The following is a 15,281-nucleotide window of genomic DNA, read 5'->3' on the forward strand; positions in this document are numbered from 1 at the left end:
AGAGGAGCGGGGCTGCTCATTCAGGCTCTGCTCCATTATTTCCTGCATCGGCGGTCCCTCGGAATCGAGGATGATGTCAGTCAGGCTTGGTGAGACTTCAGATGACTGAGGAGCCAATTCTGGATCCACATGTTCTTCCACACTGGGGGCACGTTGTTGCGCAGGGGAGTGGAAATCGCAGCCCCGGGTTGGTTTCCCTTTCCTTCCTGTGGCTCCGCCTTCCGCCTCGCTGTCACGTCGCCGAGCCTCGAAGTGGCTCGCGCCTAGATGGAACAGATGGTGCCATCCTGAGCGATCAGCAGCATTCTCCTCCCAGCCAATGGTATTAATGCCTCCATGCTTTAGGGTAACCTTGAACGTATTTTTGTACCTTTTCCTTTGGCTGCATTTTGAGCATTGGCCAATGGAGAGCTGTGAGAAGAGAGCCTGCCAAGGGAGGTGGTTTTCGGGCATTCAGAAGAAATAGCCCGACCCTCAGAGTTGGTTCCGCAGAAGCAGGGCTTCGGTGCTGGTAGATGCAGCTTCATGGAGGATGCTTGCGTTAGTCCAGTGGTCCTCCTATTTGACCTCCAGCATTCGATGCATGCACCGCTGATGAAAGCTCTCAAGGATCTTAATGTGGTGTCAGTAGACAGTCTATGTTCCACTGCAGTAGAGGAGGGTGGTCAACACAACGGCCTTATAATCCAGAACGCTTGTTGATTTGCAAAGGTCCCTGTTGTCAAAGACATGTTGGCGCAGCTTGAAGAAGGCGGCGCTGCACAGTTGACTCGGCGTTGGACTTCCTCATCTATGGTAGTCCCAGATAAGGGAAGTGCTGCACATACTCCACAGCCACTCCATTGATGTGGATGGTGTGGGGGGTGCTCAACTGGCCCAGGGAAGGTTGGAGAAGGACCTTCATCTTGATGATGTTTAAGGACAGGCCAAGCCTCTTATACAAGGTGCTGAAGAGGTCAAGCGTCCTGTGCATGTTCTGTACAGAGTAAGCGATCACGCAGCAGTCACCCGCAAACTGAAGATGGTGGATGTCCATGGTGGTGAGTTCTGTTTTTGCCCGGAAGCGACCACGATTGAAGAGCTTCCCGTCTAGATGACACCGAATGCTGACATCAAGTGGAAGGTCATCTCAGATGATGTGGACGATGATGGTCAGGTAAATGCTGAACAAGGTGGGAGAGATGACAGAACCTTGTGTGACCCCAGTCCGGATGTGAAAGGTTTCAGATCCACCACTTAGGACGGTGGCGGTCATGTTGTCATGCAGGAGTCTCAGGATGGTGGCAAACTTCAACGGGCAACCAAAGCGTTGGAGGATGATCCATAGAGCTTCATGGTTTAAAGAATCAAACGCCTTCGTCAGGCCGATGAAAGCGAGGAACAAATCTTGATTTTGCCCCTACATTTTTCCCAGATCTGCCTAGCCACAAAGGCCATGTCCACAGTGCCTGGGATGGTCGAAAGCCACACTGGGTTTCCGGAAATATCTCCTCAGTGACCGGGCGAAGGCGGCTCAGGAGGATCTTCCTGTAAGTCCCAATAGAAACCCTCCTTACCACATCTAAATACGTGGCCGTGGGCAACTACAGGACAGTTGATTTCCAATAGACAAACAGTCACACCCCACTAACTACTTGTACACCCGATCCATCAGCATGATAATGAGGCCCAACAGTTAAAATTGCATCATTCTGCTGCCGGGCAGTTCATAAGCTACCTGGTTTCTTTACTTTCTCACTAGAAATATGCTTGGAGTTAAAATCGACCATAGAGTTCCCTCCAGTTCAATCATGTTGGACAAAAAACAAGCCTTTAAAGATTCTTGCAGCCATCAACCATTGGCCAAGACTTTGTTGGAGTGGTGCATCTCACGGTGTACCCTGTACTTGGTCATATGCATTTAGGTTTTAAACTTTTTTGCCCACAAAGCTGCTTGCAATGCGAGCTGATAACAGTGTGAAACTGAAACATATGGTATCCGGGACATTGATGAACAGTGAGCCAAAGCATGCATCTTCTTAAGCAATAAGATTAAACGATTGAGAAATAAACAGTGGAAGGACTGAGAAGAAGGTTGCATTAGAGTGGATGGATTCAATGTCAAATCAGGTACAGAAAGAGAAATAAAGAGAGGGAAAGAAAGATTGCATTAAGAGTGAGAAAAAAATAACAGAAAAGTAAGAAAATAAAATTATAAAATCTCCAACAATTTACAACCTGAAGAAATGAGACTGTATAATTTTAATTTTTCACATGATGTCTACTTCAGTATTTTCTGTTTTCATTTAATTTCAGAATCCATTGAATGGCTGGACTTTGTTATGTTTCTTACCTTTGGGTTTGGATGACGGCTAATAATAAGGCTGATAGGACCTGGACCACACTCACTTAGAATTGCATATGCTTCACTCAGAGCTGCATGTCGCAGGCTTACGGAGTCCACCTCCAAAATTTGATCACCTCGGCTGGAATGAAAGTAAAAGAAAATTACTTATTCTAGCTCAGTGTGTGAAACAAAATGAAGAGGTTATGGTGCCTTGCTGTGATGTATGTAGTTGTGTCCATTTCAAAAGTGCAAGCCCTGGTAAATGGCATGATGGGGGGGGGCAGGGGTCAGTATCTTCCCACAAACACTGCCCTTGCTGCCAATGAGGCCCTCCATTGGGCGCAGGGGCGAGGGGGAGGTGACAGCATAGTGGTATTGTCGCTGGACTAGTAATCCAGAGACCGAGAATAATGCTCTGGGGACCCAGGTTCAAATCCCGCCAAGGCAGATGGTGGAATTTGAATTCAATAAAAATCTGGAATTAAAAGTCTAATGATGACCATGAAACCATTGTCAATTGTTGTAAAAACCCATCTGGTTCACTAATAGCCTTCAGGGAAGGAAATCTGCCAGTCCTACCTGGTCTGGCCTACATGTGACTACAGACCCCACAATAATGCGGTTGACTCTTAAATGCCCTCTGAAATGGCCTAGCAAGCCTTCAGTTGTACAAAACCACTACAAAGTCTCCAAAAATGAACGAAGCTGGATGGAGCACTCGGCATCGACCTAGACATGGGAAATGACAATGGCAAACTCAGTCCTGTTGACCCTGCAGAGTCCTCCTTACTAACATCTGGGGGCTAGTGCCAAAACTGGGACAGCTGTCTCACAGGCTAGTCAAGGAACAGCCTGACATAGTCATCCTCACGGAATCATATCTTACAGTTAACTATTCCCAGACATCACCATCCGTGAGTATGTTCTGTCCCACTGGCAGGACAGACCCAGCAGAGGTGACAGGACAGTGGTATAAAGTCAGGAGGGAGTTACCCTGGGAGTCCTCAACATTGACTCTGGACCCTATGAAGTCTCATGGCATCAAGTCAAACATGGGCAAGGAAACCTCCCGCTGATTACCACGTGCCGCCCTCCCTCAGCTGATGAATCAGTGCTCCTCCATGTTGAACGCCACTTGGAGGAAGACCTCAGGGTGGCGAGGGCATAGAATGTACTCTGGGTGAGGGACTTCAATGTCCATCACCAAGAGTGGCTTGGTAGCATCAATACAGGCCAAGCTGGCCGAGTCCTAAAGGACATAGCTGCTAGACTGGGTCTGCGGCAGGTGGTGAGGGAACCAACAAGAGGGAGAAACATACCTGACCTCAACCTTACCAACCTGCCTCCCGCATTTGCATCTGTCCATGACAGTATTGATAGGAGTGACCACCGCACAGTCGTTGTGGATACCCACCATCATGTTGTGTGGCTCTACAACTGTGCTAAGTGGGATAAATTTCAAACAGATATAGCAACTCAAGACTGGGCATCCATGAGGCGCTGTGGGCCATCAGCAGCAGCAGAATTGTACTCGAACACAATCTGTAACTTCATGGCCTGGCATACCCCCCATCCTACCATTACCATCAAGCCAGGGGATCAATGAAGAGTGCAGGAGGGCATGCCAGGAGCAGCATGAGTACCACCTAAAAATGAGGTGTCAACCTGGTGAAGCTATCACACAGGCAAGCAGCAAGTGATAGACAGAGCTAAGCGATCCCACAACCAATGGATCAGATCTAAGCTCTGCAGTCCTGCCACATTCAGTCATGAATGGTGGTGGACAATTAAACAACTCACTGGAGGAGGAGGCTCCACAAATATCCCCATCCTCAATGATGGAGGAAGCCCAGTATTTCAGTGCAAAAGATAAGGCTGAAGCGTTCGCTACAATCTTCAGCCAGAAGTGCCGAGTGGATGATCCATCTCAGCCTCCTCCGGTGGTCCCCAGCATCACAGATGCCAGTCTTCAGCCAATTTGATTCACTACATGTGATATCAAGAAATGGCTGAATTCACTGGATAGTGCAAAAGCTATTGGCCCTGACAAAATTCCAGCAATAGTACTGAAGACTTGTGCTCCAGACTTGCTGCGCCCCTAGCTAAGCTGTTCCAGTACAGCTACAGCACTGGCATCTACCCGGCTATGTGGAAAATTGCCCAGGTATATCCTGTGCACAAAAAGCAGGACAAATCCAACCCAGCCAATTACCACCCCATCAGTCTACTCTCGATCATCAATAAAGTAATGAAAGGGATCATCAACAATGCTATCAAGCAGCACTTGCTTAGCAATAACCTGCTCACTGATGCCCAGTTTGGGTTCCGCCAGGGCCTCTCAGCTCCTGACCTCACTACAGCCTTGGTTCAAACATGGACAAAAGAGCTGAACTCCAAAGATGAGTTGAGAATGACTGCCCTTGACATCAAGGCAGCATTTGACCAAGTGTGGCATCAAAGAGCCCTAGCAAAACTGGAGTCAATTGGAATCAGGGGGAAAACTCTCCACTGGTTGGAGTCATACCTAGCACAAAGGAAGATGGTTGTGTTGTTGGAGGTCAGTCATCTCAGCTCCAGGACATCACTGCAGGAGTTCCTCAGGGTAGTGCCAAGGCCCAACCATCTTCAGTTGTTTCACCAATGAATTTTCTTCCATCATAAGGTCAGAAGTGGGGATATTCATTGATGATTGCACAATGTTCAGCACCATCCGTGACTCCTCAGATACTGAAGCAATCCATGTCCAAATGCAGCAAGACCTGGACAATATCCAGGCTTGGGCTGACAAGTGGCAAATAGCATTCGTGCCACACAAGTGTCAGGCAATGACCATCTCCAACAAGAGAGAATCTAACCATCGCTCCTTAATGTTCAATGGCATTACCATCACTGAATCCCCCACTTTCAACATCCTGGCGGTTATCATTGACCAGGAACTGAACTGGACTAGCCATATAAATACAGTGGCTACGAGAGCAGGTCAGAGGCTAGAAACCCTACGATGAGTAACTCACCTCCTGACTCCCCAAAGCCTGTCCACCATCTGCAAGTCACAAACCAGGAGTATGATGGAATACTCCCCACTTGCCTGAATGAGTGCAGCTCGAACAACACTCAAGAAGCTTGACACCACCCAGGACAAAGCAGCCAGCTTGATTGGAACCACATCCACAAACATTCACTCCCTCTACTACCAATGCACATTAGCAGCAGTGTGTACCATCTACAAGATGCACCGCAGGAATTCACCAAGGCTCCTTAGACAGCACCTTCCAAACCCACGACCAATACCATCTAGAAGGACAAGGGCAGCTGATGGATGGGAATACCACGACCTGGAAGTTCCCCTCCAAGTCACACACCATCCTGACTTGGAATTATATCGCCGTTTCTTCACTGTCGCTGGGTCAAAATTCTGGAACTCCCTTCCTAACAGCACTGTGTGTGTACCTACACTGCAGGAACCGCAGGGTTCAGGAAGGCAGCGCACCACCACCTTCTCAAGGGCAATTAGGTATGGGCAATAAATGCTGGCCCAGCCAGAGAAGTCCACATTCCATGAATGAATAAAAAAACAGGAGGGCGCCCCCACAGTCCACAAGCAGACTGCCCAAACATAATTGGCAGTCTGCCCACATGGTGTGCACCCCCCCCGCCCCCACCAACAGGTAGCATACTAGTGGCAGCAGGATAAGGCCCTTAATTGGCCCTTTAAGAGCGAGAAAGCCGAAATTGATCTTCCCACTTCAAACTTAATTGGGGAGAGTCTCCACCCCACACCTTCCTGCCCAGTTAAACAGCACCCCATGCTTTTCCAGTGTGACATTAAATTTCATCCATCCAATGCACTACTCCCACTCACTTCAGTGTGTACAACTCGTATGCTCCATTTGATGCCAAGTGCTCCATTTTAGCCTTTTATTGGTTCTATTTTGCACTTCATGGATATTTTCTGGTTGAGCACAATGTTTTTTTTAGAAAAGAGCATTCTCTGTCTTAATAAAGTTGGCACAAGATCACCCCAAAACTCAAATGCTGCTCTCAGTATCAACTTTCCTAGCACAGGGCAGGAAAAAAGCAATATTGGCACAAATACTTTTTGAAACAACACATTTTTCAATTTAATGCTGCCATTTGCCCTCCTTTATTCTGATGCAAAGTGAGGGTCTTTTGTGAAGTTTTGCCCATTGCTTCCCTCCTCTGCTCTCTGATCACGGGTGAATGGGGACTATTTAATTCCTCTGATCTCTGGATCAGTTGACTTCATTGAAATTCAGAATCTAGTTGGCAAATGGCCAAGACTGCGAAACGCACAGGAACTTTAAACTGCAACTCAGTGCACATTGGAAGATTGTTTCAAGGTACACCACTCCAATTCAGAATACAAGGTATTGCTTATCCACTATTTAGCATTTAGCTACCACTTATCATCCATCTAGTTTAAAATCAGGTCAACACACTGCTTTTGACTGTTTAAAAAGATTTCCCCCTAATAATCCACTGTTTAGCATCATTTTTATACAGCATTTAAAACGTTTTTATGATGTCGAGATTGAGATGCTTCAGAACCTTAGACAGATTTGTTGCAAAATCTGCAATCTCATGCTACAGGATTTGGTTGGGGTTGCTGAAAGAATTGGCTATGAACACCCTAGAATTCCAGAGGACTTGATTATGGCAAAACATTGCTGGGATACAGTTAGAGCAGAAGCAGAAAATGCAACTCCCATTAAGCATTGCTCTCACTGAACATACTGAATCACAAAAACTACTTTTTTTTATCTGAGTGAGTCTGGGTCTTGCTGAAGGGATTAGTGTGCATGCAACTCCTACCTTTCCTGGTGAGTGGGAGGGTGGGGAGACTTGTATGGTGAGAAGCTGAATTTGGATGCAACTGAGGTTAAGTGGAAGCTCTGTTAGGAAAACAAGGTGGAGCAGTAGACCTGGGCTGAAGTGGAAAAATCCATATTTCACAGGGAAACAGTACGAACTTCCTCTTAATTCAAAATCCCTGTTGCTGATTGTGATAGGTAATAGTTAAAACTCTCAGAGATACTATTTTCTCTAGCTCAAACATATTACAAAGCGAAAGTTTTCTGGATGCCTCAATAAAATAAATACAGCACATAATAATGAGCTATGTAAACATGATGGTCCACATTCAATTTCCAGTCTGTGCCAAGTCACCTGAACTCTGCCATTGTGGTAATCTGATGTGTAATATACCTTTAAGAAGAATGTTATAATGGAAAATCACATGATCTCAGTAGCCAATAGCAGAGTAGCACGGGCTACCTCAGTAGCCAGTAGTAACAAGGGTTTGAGTTGAAAGCACACAAGTGTAGATGCTGAGTTCCATTGTAAATAAATAGAATGTTTTCTACCTAAGAACTATATGCTGATCTACTCTGTCTATGGTACCGACTCGGCCATCTTGAAACAAGCATGCAACCTGGGTCCGTAAGACCAGCCAAACTAATGACTAGGATCTAACAAACTGGCGACGAGGAAAAACCAAAAGGACAAGAAAAAGCAAGAAGAAAAAGCGAAGATACAGAAAGCTGGCTTTAAGAATAAAATAAGTTAATGAAGGACATCAGGGCCATACCTCGCACGGTAACTGTAAGTAGAATTTCCGTCCTAATCGTCGAAGCAATCCCCTCAAAGCATAGTGCAATTTGGAAAACTTGATCCTTTCAATCTAGCCTCGGACAATTGGTCTCATTATATTGAACACCTCACATTCTTTTTCCAAGCGAACGACATTGCCAGGAAGGAGAAGAGGCGATCGATCCTCTTATCCACGTAAGACCTATGGGTTGATTCGAAGTTTGACGGAACCCAGTGCACTTAATTCGAAAAGTTTTGATGACTTGGTGAACCTCATAAAGAGTAATTACCAGCCAAAGCTCTCGGTGACGATGCAACGGTTCAAATTTAACTCAAGGAATAGAGCCCCAGGGGAGACAGTTGCTTGTATGTGGCAAGTCTAAAACAGTTAACAAAACTTTGCAAGTCTGGTAAATCTATAAATGATATTTTTAAAGATCATTTGGTGTGCGATGTAAATGAAGGTACGATTCAGAAGAGATTACTGTCCGAAACAAATTTGGATTTTAAGAAGGCGCCAGAGATAGCACTGGCCATAGAAAGTGCAGTAAGAGATTTGGAAGCTATACAAGGAGCACAAAATGGTGCTGTCCTCCACGGTGGGCGGGAAGCCCAGGCCAAAAAACGGCACGAAAATGCAAGGGTCTGCTGAGAAGTGGGAAGCAGACACAGACAAATAAAAAGAAATGACTTAGCAGTGAAAACATCGAATGATGGTGGAAGCAAAAAACCTTGTAATTAATGGAAGTTTAAAAAAATCAAATGTTTTTACAGTCATTGAAACAGACATTGTAATGATAGACAAAAACAGAATTACCTGGAAAAACTCAGCAAGTCTGGCAGCATCGGCGGAGAAGAAATCAGTTAACGTTTCGAGCCTTCATGGCCCTTCGGCAGAACTGGAGCATAGTTAGAAGAAAGGAGAAATATAAATTGGTTTAAGGTTGGGGGGGGGAGGGGGGAGAGACACATTGAGGGTGTGGTGTGATGATTGTGGAGATGAGCAGATAATCAAAAGATGTCACAGACAAAAGGGTCAAAGAGGTGTTGAAGGTGGTGGTCTTTGTCTGAGAAAAGTGCTAATTAAGAATGGAAGACAGGATATTCAAAGTACAGCTCTAGTGGGGGTGGGGTGGAAAGACTAGAGGTTTTAGTTTTAGATTTAAAAATAATGGAAATAGGTGGGGAAAGAAGAATCTATATAAATTATTGAAAAAAAAAGCGGGGGGGGTGGGAAAAGAAACGGGGTGGGGATGGGGGGAGGGGGAGTTTAAGATCTAAAGTTGTTGAATTCAATATTCAGCCCGGAGGGCTGTAAAGTGCCTAGTCGGAAGATGAGGTGCTGTTCCTCCAGTTTGCGTTGGGCTTCACTGGAACAATGCAGCAAGTCAAGGACAGACATGTTGGCAAGAGAACAGGGTGGAGTGTTAAAATGGCAAGCGACAGTGAGGTTTGGGTCTTTCTTGCGGACAGACCGCAGGTGTTCCGCAAAACGGTCGCCCAGTTTGCGTTTGGTCTCTCCAATGTAGAGGAGACCGCACTGGGAGCAACGAATGCAGTAGACTAAGTTAGGGGAAATGCAAGTGAAATGCTGCTTCACTTGAAAGGAGTGTTTGGGCCCTTGGACGGTGAGGAGAGAGGAAGTGAAGGGGCAGGTGTTGCATCTTCTGCGTGGGCATGGGGAGGTGCCATAAGTGGGGGTGGAGGAGTAGGGGGTAATGGAGGAGTGGACCAGGGTGTCCCGGAGGGAACGATCCCTACGGAATGCCGTCAAGGGGGGCGAAGGGAAGATGTGTTTGGTGGTGGCATCATGCTGGAGTTGGCGGAAATGGCGGAGGATGATCCTTTGAATGCGGAGGCTGGTGGGGTGATAAGTGAGGACAAGGGGGACCCTATCATGTTTCTGGGAAGGAGGAGAAGGCGTGAGGGAGGATGCGCGGGATATGGGCCGGACACGGTTGAGGGCCCTGTCAACGACCGTGGATGGAAAACCTCGGTTAAGGAAGAAGGAGGACATGTCAGAGGAGCTGTTTTTGAAGGTAGCGTCATCAGAACAGATGCGACGGAGGCGAAGGAACTGAGAGAATGGGATGGAGTCTTTACAGGAAGCGGGGTGTGAGGAGCTGTAGTCGAGGTAGCTGTGGGAGTCGGTAGGCTTGTAATGGATATTGGTGGACAGTCTATCATCAGAAATTGAGACAGAGAGGTCAAGGAAGGGAAGAGAAGTGTCAGAGATGGACCATGTGAAGATGATGGAGGGGTGGAGATTGGAAGCAAAATTAATAAATTTTTCCAGGTCCCGACGAGAGCATGAAGCAGCACCGAAGTAATCATCGATGTACCGGAGAAAGAGTTGTGGGAGGGGGCCGGAGTAGGACTGGAACAAGGAATGTTCCACATACCCCATAAAGAGACAGGCATAGCTGGGGCCCATGCGGGTACCCATAGCCACACCTTTTATTTGGAGGAAGTGAGAGGAGTTAAAGGAGAAATTGTTCAGTGTGAGAACAAGTTCAGCCAGACGGAGGAGAGTAGTGGTGGATGGGGATTGTTGGGGCCTCTGTTCAAGGAAGAAGCTAAGGGCCCTCAGACCATCCTGGTGGGGGATGCAGGTGTAGAGGGATTGGACATCCATGGTGAAGAGGAAGCGGTTGGGGCCAGGAAACTGGAAATTGTTGATGTGACGTAAGGTGTCAGAGGAATCACGGATGTAGGTGGGAAGGGACTGGACAAGGGGAGAGAGAAGGGAGTCAAGATAACGAGAAATGAGTTCCGTGGGGCAGGAACAGGCTGACACGATCGGTCTGCCAGGACAGTCCTGTTTGTGGATTTTGGGTAGGAGGTAGAAGCGGGCCGTCCGAGGTTGGGCGACTATCAAGTTGGAAGCTGTGGGAGGAAGATCTCCAGAGGAGATGAGGTCAGTGACAGTCCTGGAAACAATGGCTTGATGTTCTGTGGTGGGGTCATGGTCCAGGGAGAGGTAGGAGGAAACGTCTGCGAGTTGACGCTCAGCCTCCGTGAGGTAGAGGTCAATGCGCCAGACCCGCTTCTACCTCCTACCCAAAATCCACAAACAGAACTGTCCTGGCAGACCGATCGTGTCAGCCTGTTCCTGCCCCACGGAACTCATTTCTCGTTATCTTGACTCCCTTCTCTCTCCCCTTGTCCAGTCCCTTCCCACCTACATCCGTGATTCCTCTGACACCTTACGTCACATCAACAATTTCCAGTTCCCTGGCCCCACCCTGGTCCACTCCTCCATTACCCCCTACTCCTCCACCCCCACTTATGGCACCTCCCCATGCCCACGCAGAAGATGCAACACCTGCCCCTTCACTTCCTCTCTCCTCACCGTCCAAGGGCCCAAACACTCCTTTCAAGTGAAGCAGCATTTCACTTGCATTTCCCCTAACTTAGTCTACTGCATTCGTTGCTCCCAGTGCGGTCTCCTCTACATTGGAGAGACCAAACGCAAACTGGGCGACCGCTTTGCAGAACACCTGCGGTCTGTCCGCAAGAAAGACCCAAAACTCCCTGTCGCTTGCCATTTTAACACTCCACCCTGTTCTCTTGCCCACATGTCTGTCCTTGACTTGCTGCATTGTTCCAGTGAAGCCCAACGCAAACTGGAGGAACAGCACCTCATCTTCCGACTAGGCACTTTACAGCCCTCCGGGCTGAATATTGAATTCAACAACTTTAGATCTTAAACTCCCCCTCCCCCCATCCCCACCCCGTTTCTTTTCCCACCCCCCCGCTTTTTTTTTCAATAATTTATATAGATTCTTCTTTCCCCACCTATTTCCATTATTTTTAAATCTAAAACTAAAACCTCTAGTCTTTCCACCCCACCCCCACTAGAGCTGTACTTTGAATATCCTGTCTTCCATTCTTAATTAGCACTTTTCTCAGACAAAGACCACCACCTTCAACACCTCTTTGACCCTTTTGTCTGTGACATCTTTTGATTATCTGCTCATCTCCACAATCATCACACCACACCCTCAATGTGTCTCTCCCCCCTCCCCCCCAACCTTAAACCAATTTATATTTCTCCTTTCTTCTAACTATGCTCCAGTTCTGCCGAAGGGCCATGAAGGCTCGAAACGTTAACTGATTTCTTCTCCGCCGATGCTGCCAGACTTGCTGAGTTTTTCCAGGTAATTCTGTTTTTGTTTTGGATTTCCAGCATCCGCAGTAGCTTTTAGCTTTTTGTTTTTATCATTGTAATGATAGAATCAAGCAGACTCAAAGAAAAGAAAATACCCCGTGAGATCTACAACATAGAAAAGCCTGAAATAACAGATTCAGGTATTTATTCTTTGTATAATTTGAAGGTTGGAAGAACAGAACCAATCTATGCAACAGTGAGAGTGAACAATAGACCCATTAGAATAAAGGTGGACATAAGAGCTTCCGCTACGTTAATTGGTGAACGTACTTTCAAATGTTTGAGTTATGGGGAATGTAAATTAAATTTGGACGCAACAGATGCCAAATTGAAAACTTACACAGGAGAAGACATCAAAGCCAAAGGCATAAGCAAGGTTACTATACAGTATGGAAGCCAATCAGTAAAACTACCCTTGATGGCGGTAGCAGGCAAGGGGCCAAGCCTCCTTGGACGAAATTGGCTTAAGGAAATTAAGTTGTAATGGGCTAAAATCTTCCAGCTGAGAGTCAGTGGGCTTCGTGAGCTACTACAAAAATACACCTCAGTCCCTCAAGAACTCGTTTTATTATTGAACTTCTTAGATTCATCACTGGTATGTGCTAGACAGATCAGAGATTGGACAAGTCAAGACCCAGTCTCATCCAAAGTACATGAACAAGTTCTTCATGGTTGGTCACAAGAGCAGGAATCTGATTAAATGAAATCATATTTTCACAGAAGATATGAAATAACCAGCCAGGAAGGTATCTTATTGTGGGGAGCACAAATGATTGTTCTTCCAAAAGGATGAAAGTCATTGTTAACTGAACTACATAGTGCACATCCAGGAATTTCCCGAACGAAGACCACAGCATGCAGCTATCTCTGGTGGCCTGGGATGGATGGAGAAATAGAGAGCTTAGTGGGGAGTTGTATGCAGTGTCAGCAAGTGCAAAAGTTACCTCCAACAGTTCTGTTACACCCTTGGGAATGGCCAGGAAGGCCACGGTGCGATTACATTTTGACTATGTGGGACATTTTATGGGAACAATGTTTCTGCTTATTGTTGATGCACATTCAAAATGGATGGACATATGAGGTGAAGTCACCGACATATTTTGCTACAATTAACAACCTATGCCAAAGTTTCGCCATCAATGGACTACCAGAAGTGGTCGTATCAGATAACGGCACAGCACTTATGAGTGCTGAACTTCAACGGTTTATCAGCCTCAAAGGTATCACTCACGTAAAAACTTCACCATACCACCCTTCCTCAAATGGACTGGCCGAGAGAGCGGTTCAAACATTCAAGGCTGGCATGAAGAAATTAACTGGAGATTCCATAGCGACCAAGTTAGCACGATTTCTTTTCCATTATAGGACATATTATACAACAACAGGTGTCACACCTGCAGAATTGTTGATGAAACGCTGTTTCAGGACAAGATTGAGCTTAATAATGCCAAATTTATGTGGGAAGGTGGAAAGGAGTCAGGGAAGTCAGAAAACTGGACATGACTGGCATAGTCATGACAGGAAGTTCACCGGAGAGACGGTATACGTGAAGAATTTTGGAGAAGGACCCAAGTGGTTATTGGGTGAAATAAGTGCAGTGACTGGACCTCTTTCTTACCATGTGAAAGTGGAAGACCGCGTTATACGGAGACATGTGGATCATATCAGGAGGAGAGAAACAAAGTAGCAAGAAATTATACCACAAGTGTTCATGACTGAGTCAGCGTCTCCTGTTGAAAGAACTCAACTGAGTACAGATGTGTCTGAAGGGTTGGCTGTACCTGCAAGAGTTGAGGAAACAGATCTGCAGGTGCCCACCAAAGAACCTGATGTTCAGACAATTTCAGAAAAGAAGGTTCCTGACGAAGCATCTGAAGCTATAGAGCTGAGATGTTCTACATGCATAAGAAAACCACCAGAAAGACTGAATTTGTAAATTATTTATCTGTGTAAATAACTTGATATTTTGAAAAAAATTGTCACTGTAACTGTAAAATATATTTGAGTAAAGGGGAGGGATGTCGTAATCTGATATGTAATATACCTTTACGAAGAATGTTATAATGGGAGATCACATGATCTTAGTATCCAATAGCAGAGCAGCGCGGGCTACCTCAGTAGTCAGTAGTCTATAGTTGGAGTCTGTAATGTAGAGACAAGGGTTTGAGTTGAAAGCACACAAATGTAGATGCTGAGTCCTTTGTAAATAAATAGAATTCGTTCTATCTAAAAACTGTCAGCTGATCTACCCTGTCTATGGTACCAACTCGGCCATCCTGAAACAAGCATGCAACCTGGGTCCGTAAGTCCAGCCAGACTAGTGACTAGGATCTAACAGCCATTGTGGCAATAGGGCAATGCAAAGAGTTCAACACCGTGAGGCTTGTAAAAGAAAACAATGTTGCTATTCCTGATCACAATCCTGATGGAAAGCATACATTTTAGAAGTTGGTTAAGAGGAGAATTGAGTTCCTCTGTGATCATCTCCTTGGTTAAACAGCTTTATTCAAGGGTCATACCTAAACAATAACCATTGTCAGCACCATGTGGAACTGTATCGCAACATGAGTCAGCACTTTCACAGTGGAGAGAACACTGGGAAAAACAAATTTATACGAATGAGTTCCTGAAATGTATTGACACTTTATCCGACCTACGGCTTCCTTTAACAAGGTTTCCAAACAAAGGCATATCACCTGTAGAAAGTAGCACTCTACCTGTTACCTTCAGTGAAGCGCTGAGCAGTTCACAATTTCAAGAAAAATATTTTCACCTTAATCTGCCATCCAGTTTGGCAACGGATCCTGGGGCAAGGCTGTGGATGTAGATTCCTGGGGTTCCATTCTCCAATGTAAGGCAACAGGCACCAATCCCTAACCCAACTCCAGCTTCTGGAATGAAACAAATAACAGTAGCAATGTTTACACTGTGGTTGTGGTAACATAAAAGGAATAAAATCTTGAAACTTGCAACAGCTGGCTAGAAGGGCAGATCAGTTACAAGGTATTTTGGATATTTTAATGGTATATAGCAAGAATTTTCATCTTATTGGGAAGAATTTGTAGCTCGCTGGGTGAGCGTGTGCCCAACCCTACCGAGCGTAAAATGACGCACAATGACATCGGGCAAGCGTGCCAACATCATCGCACGCTCGTGCAATATTTCGGTTGGCGG

The 15,281-nt window shown here is 46.0% G+C and overlaps 1 protein-coding gene and 1 long non-coding RNA gene across 7 annotated transcripts in view; one reads left to right on the forward strand and one right to left on the reverse strand.

Moving 5' to 3' along the window:
• The window catches only part of LOC144686088 (uncharacterized), a 185,036-nt gene that overhangs the window by 117,996 nt on the left and 51,759 nt on the right, over positions 1-15,281 (forward strand). The gene's annotated exons all lie outside the window — the stretch shown is intronic.
• The window catches only part of pdzd2 (PDZ domain containing 2), a 631,303-nt gene that overhangs the window by 91,361 nt on the left and 524,661 nt on the right, over positions 1-15,281 (reverse strand). For all 6 annotated transcript variants that reach the window (XM_078551140.1, XM_078551149.1, XM_078551169.1 and 3 more), the window contains 2 exons: positions 14,881-14,998; positions 2,333-2,465 (listed from right to left, as the gene is read on the reverse strand). In XM_078551140.1, the coding sequence (XP_078407266.1) occupies positions 2,333-2,465; positions 14,881-14,998 (251 nt within the window). The remainder of the gene's footprint in view (positions 1-2,332; positions 2,466-14,880; positions 14,999-15,281) is intronic.

This window comes from Cetorhinus maximus, chromosome 1, assembly GCF_964194155.1.
Source record: "Cetorhinus maximus chromosome 1, sCetMax3.hap1.1, whole genome shotgun sequence".
In the NCBI taxonomy this organism is placed as follows: domain Eukaryota; kingdom Metazoa; phylum Chordata; class Chondrichthyes; order Lamniformes; family Cetorhinidae; genus Cetorhinus; species Cetorhinus maximus.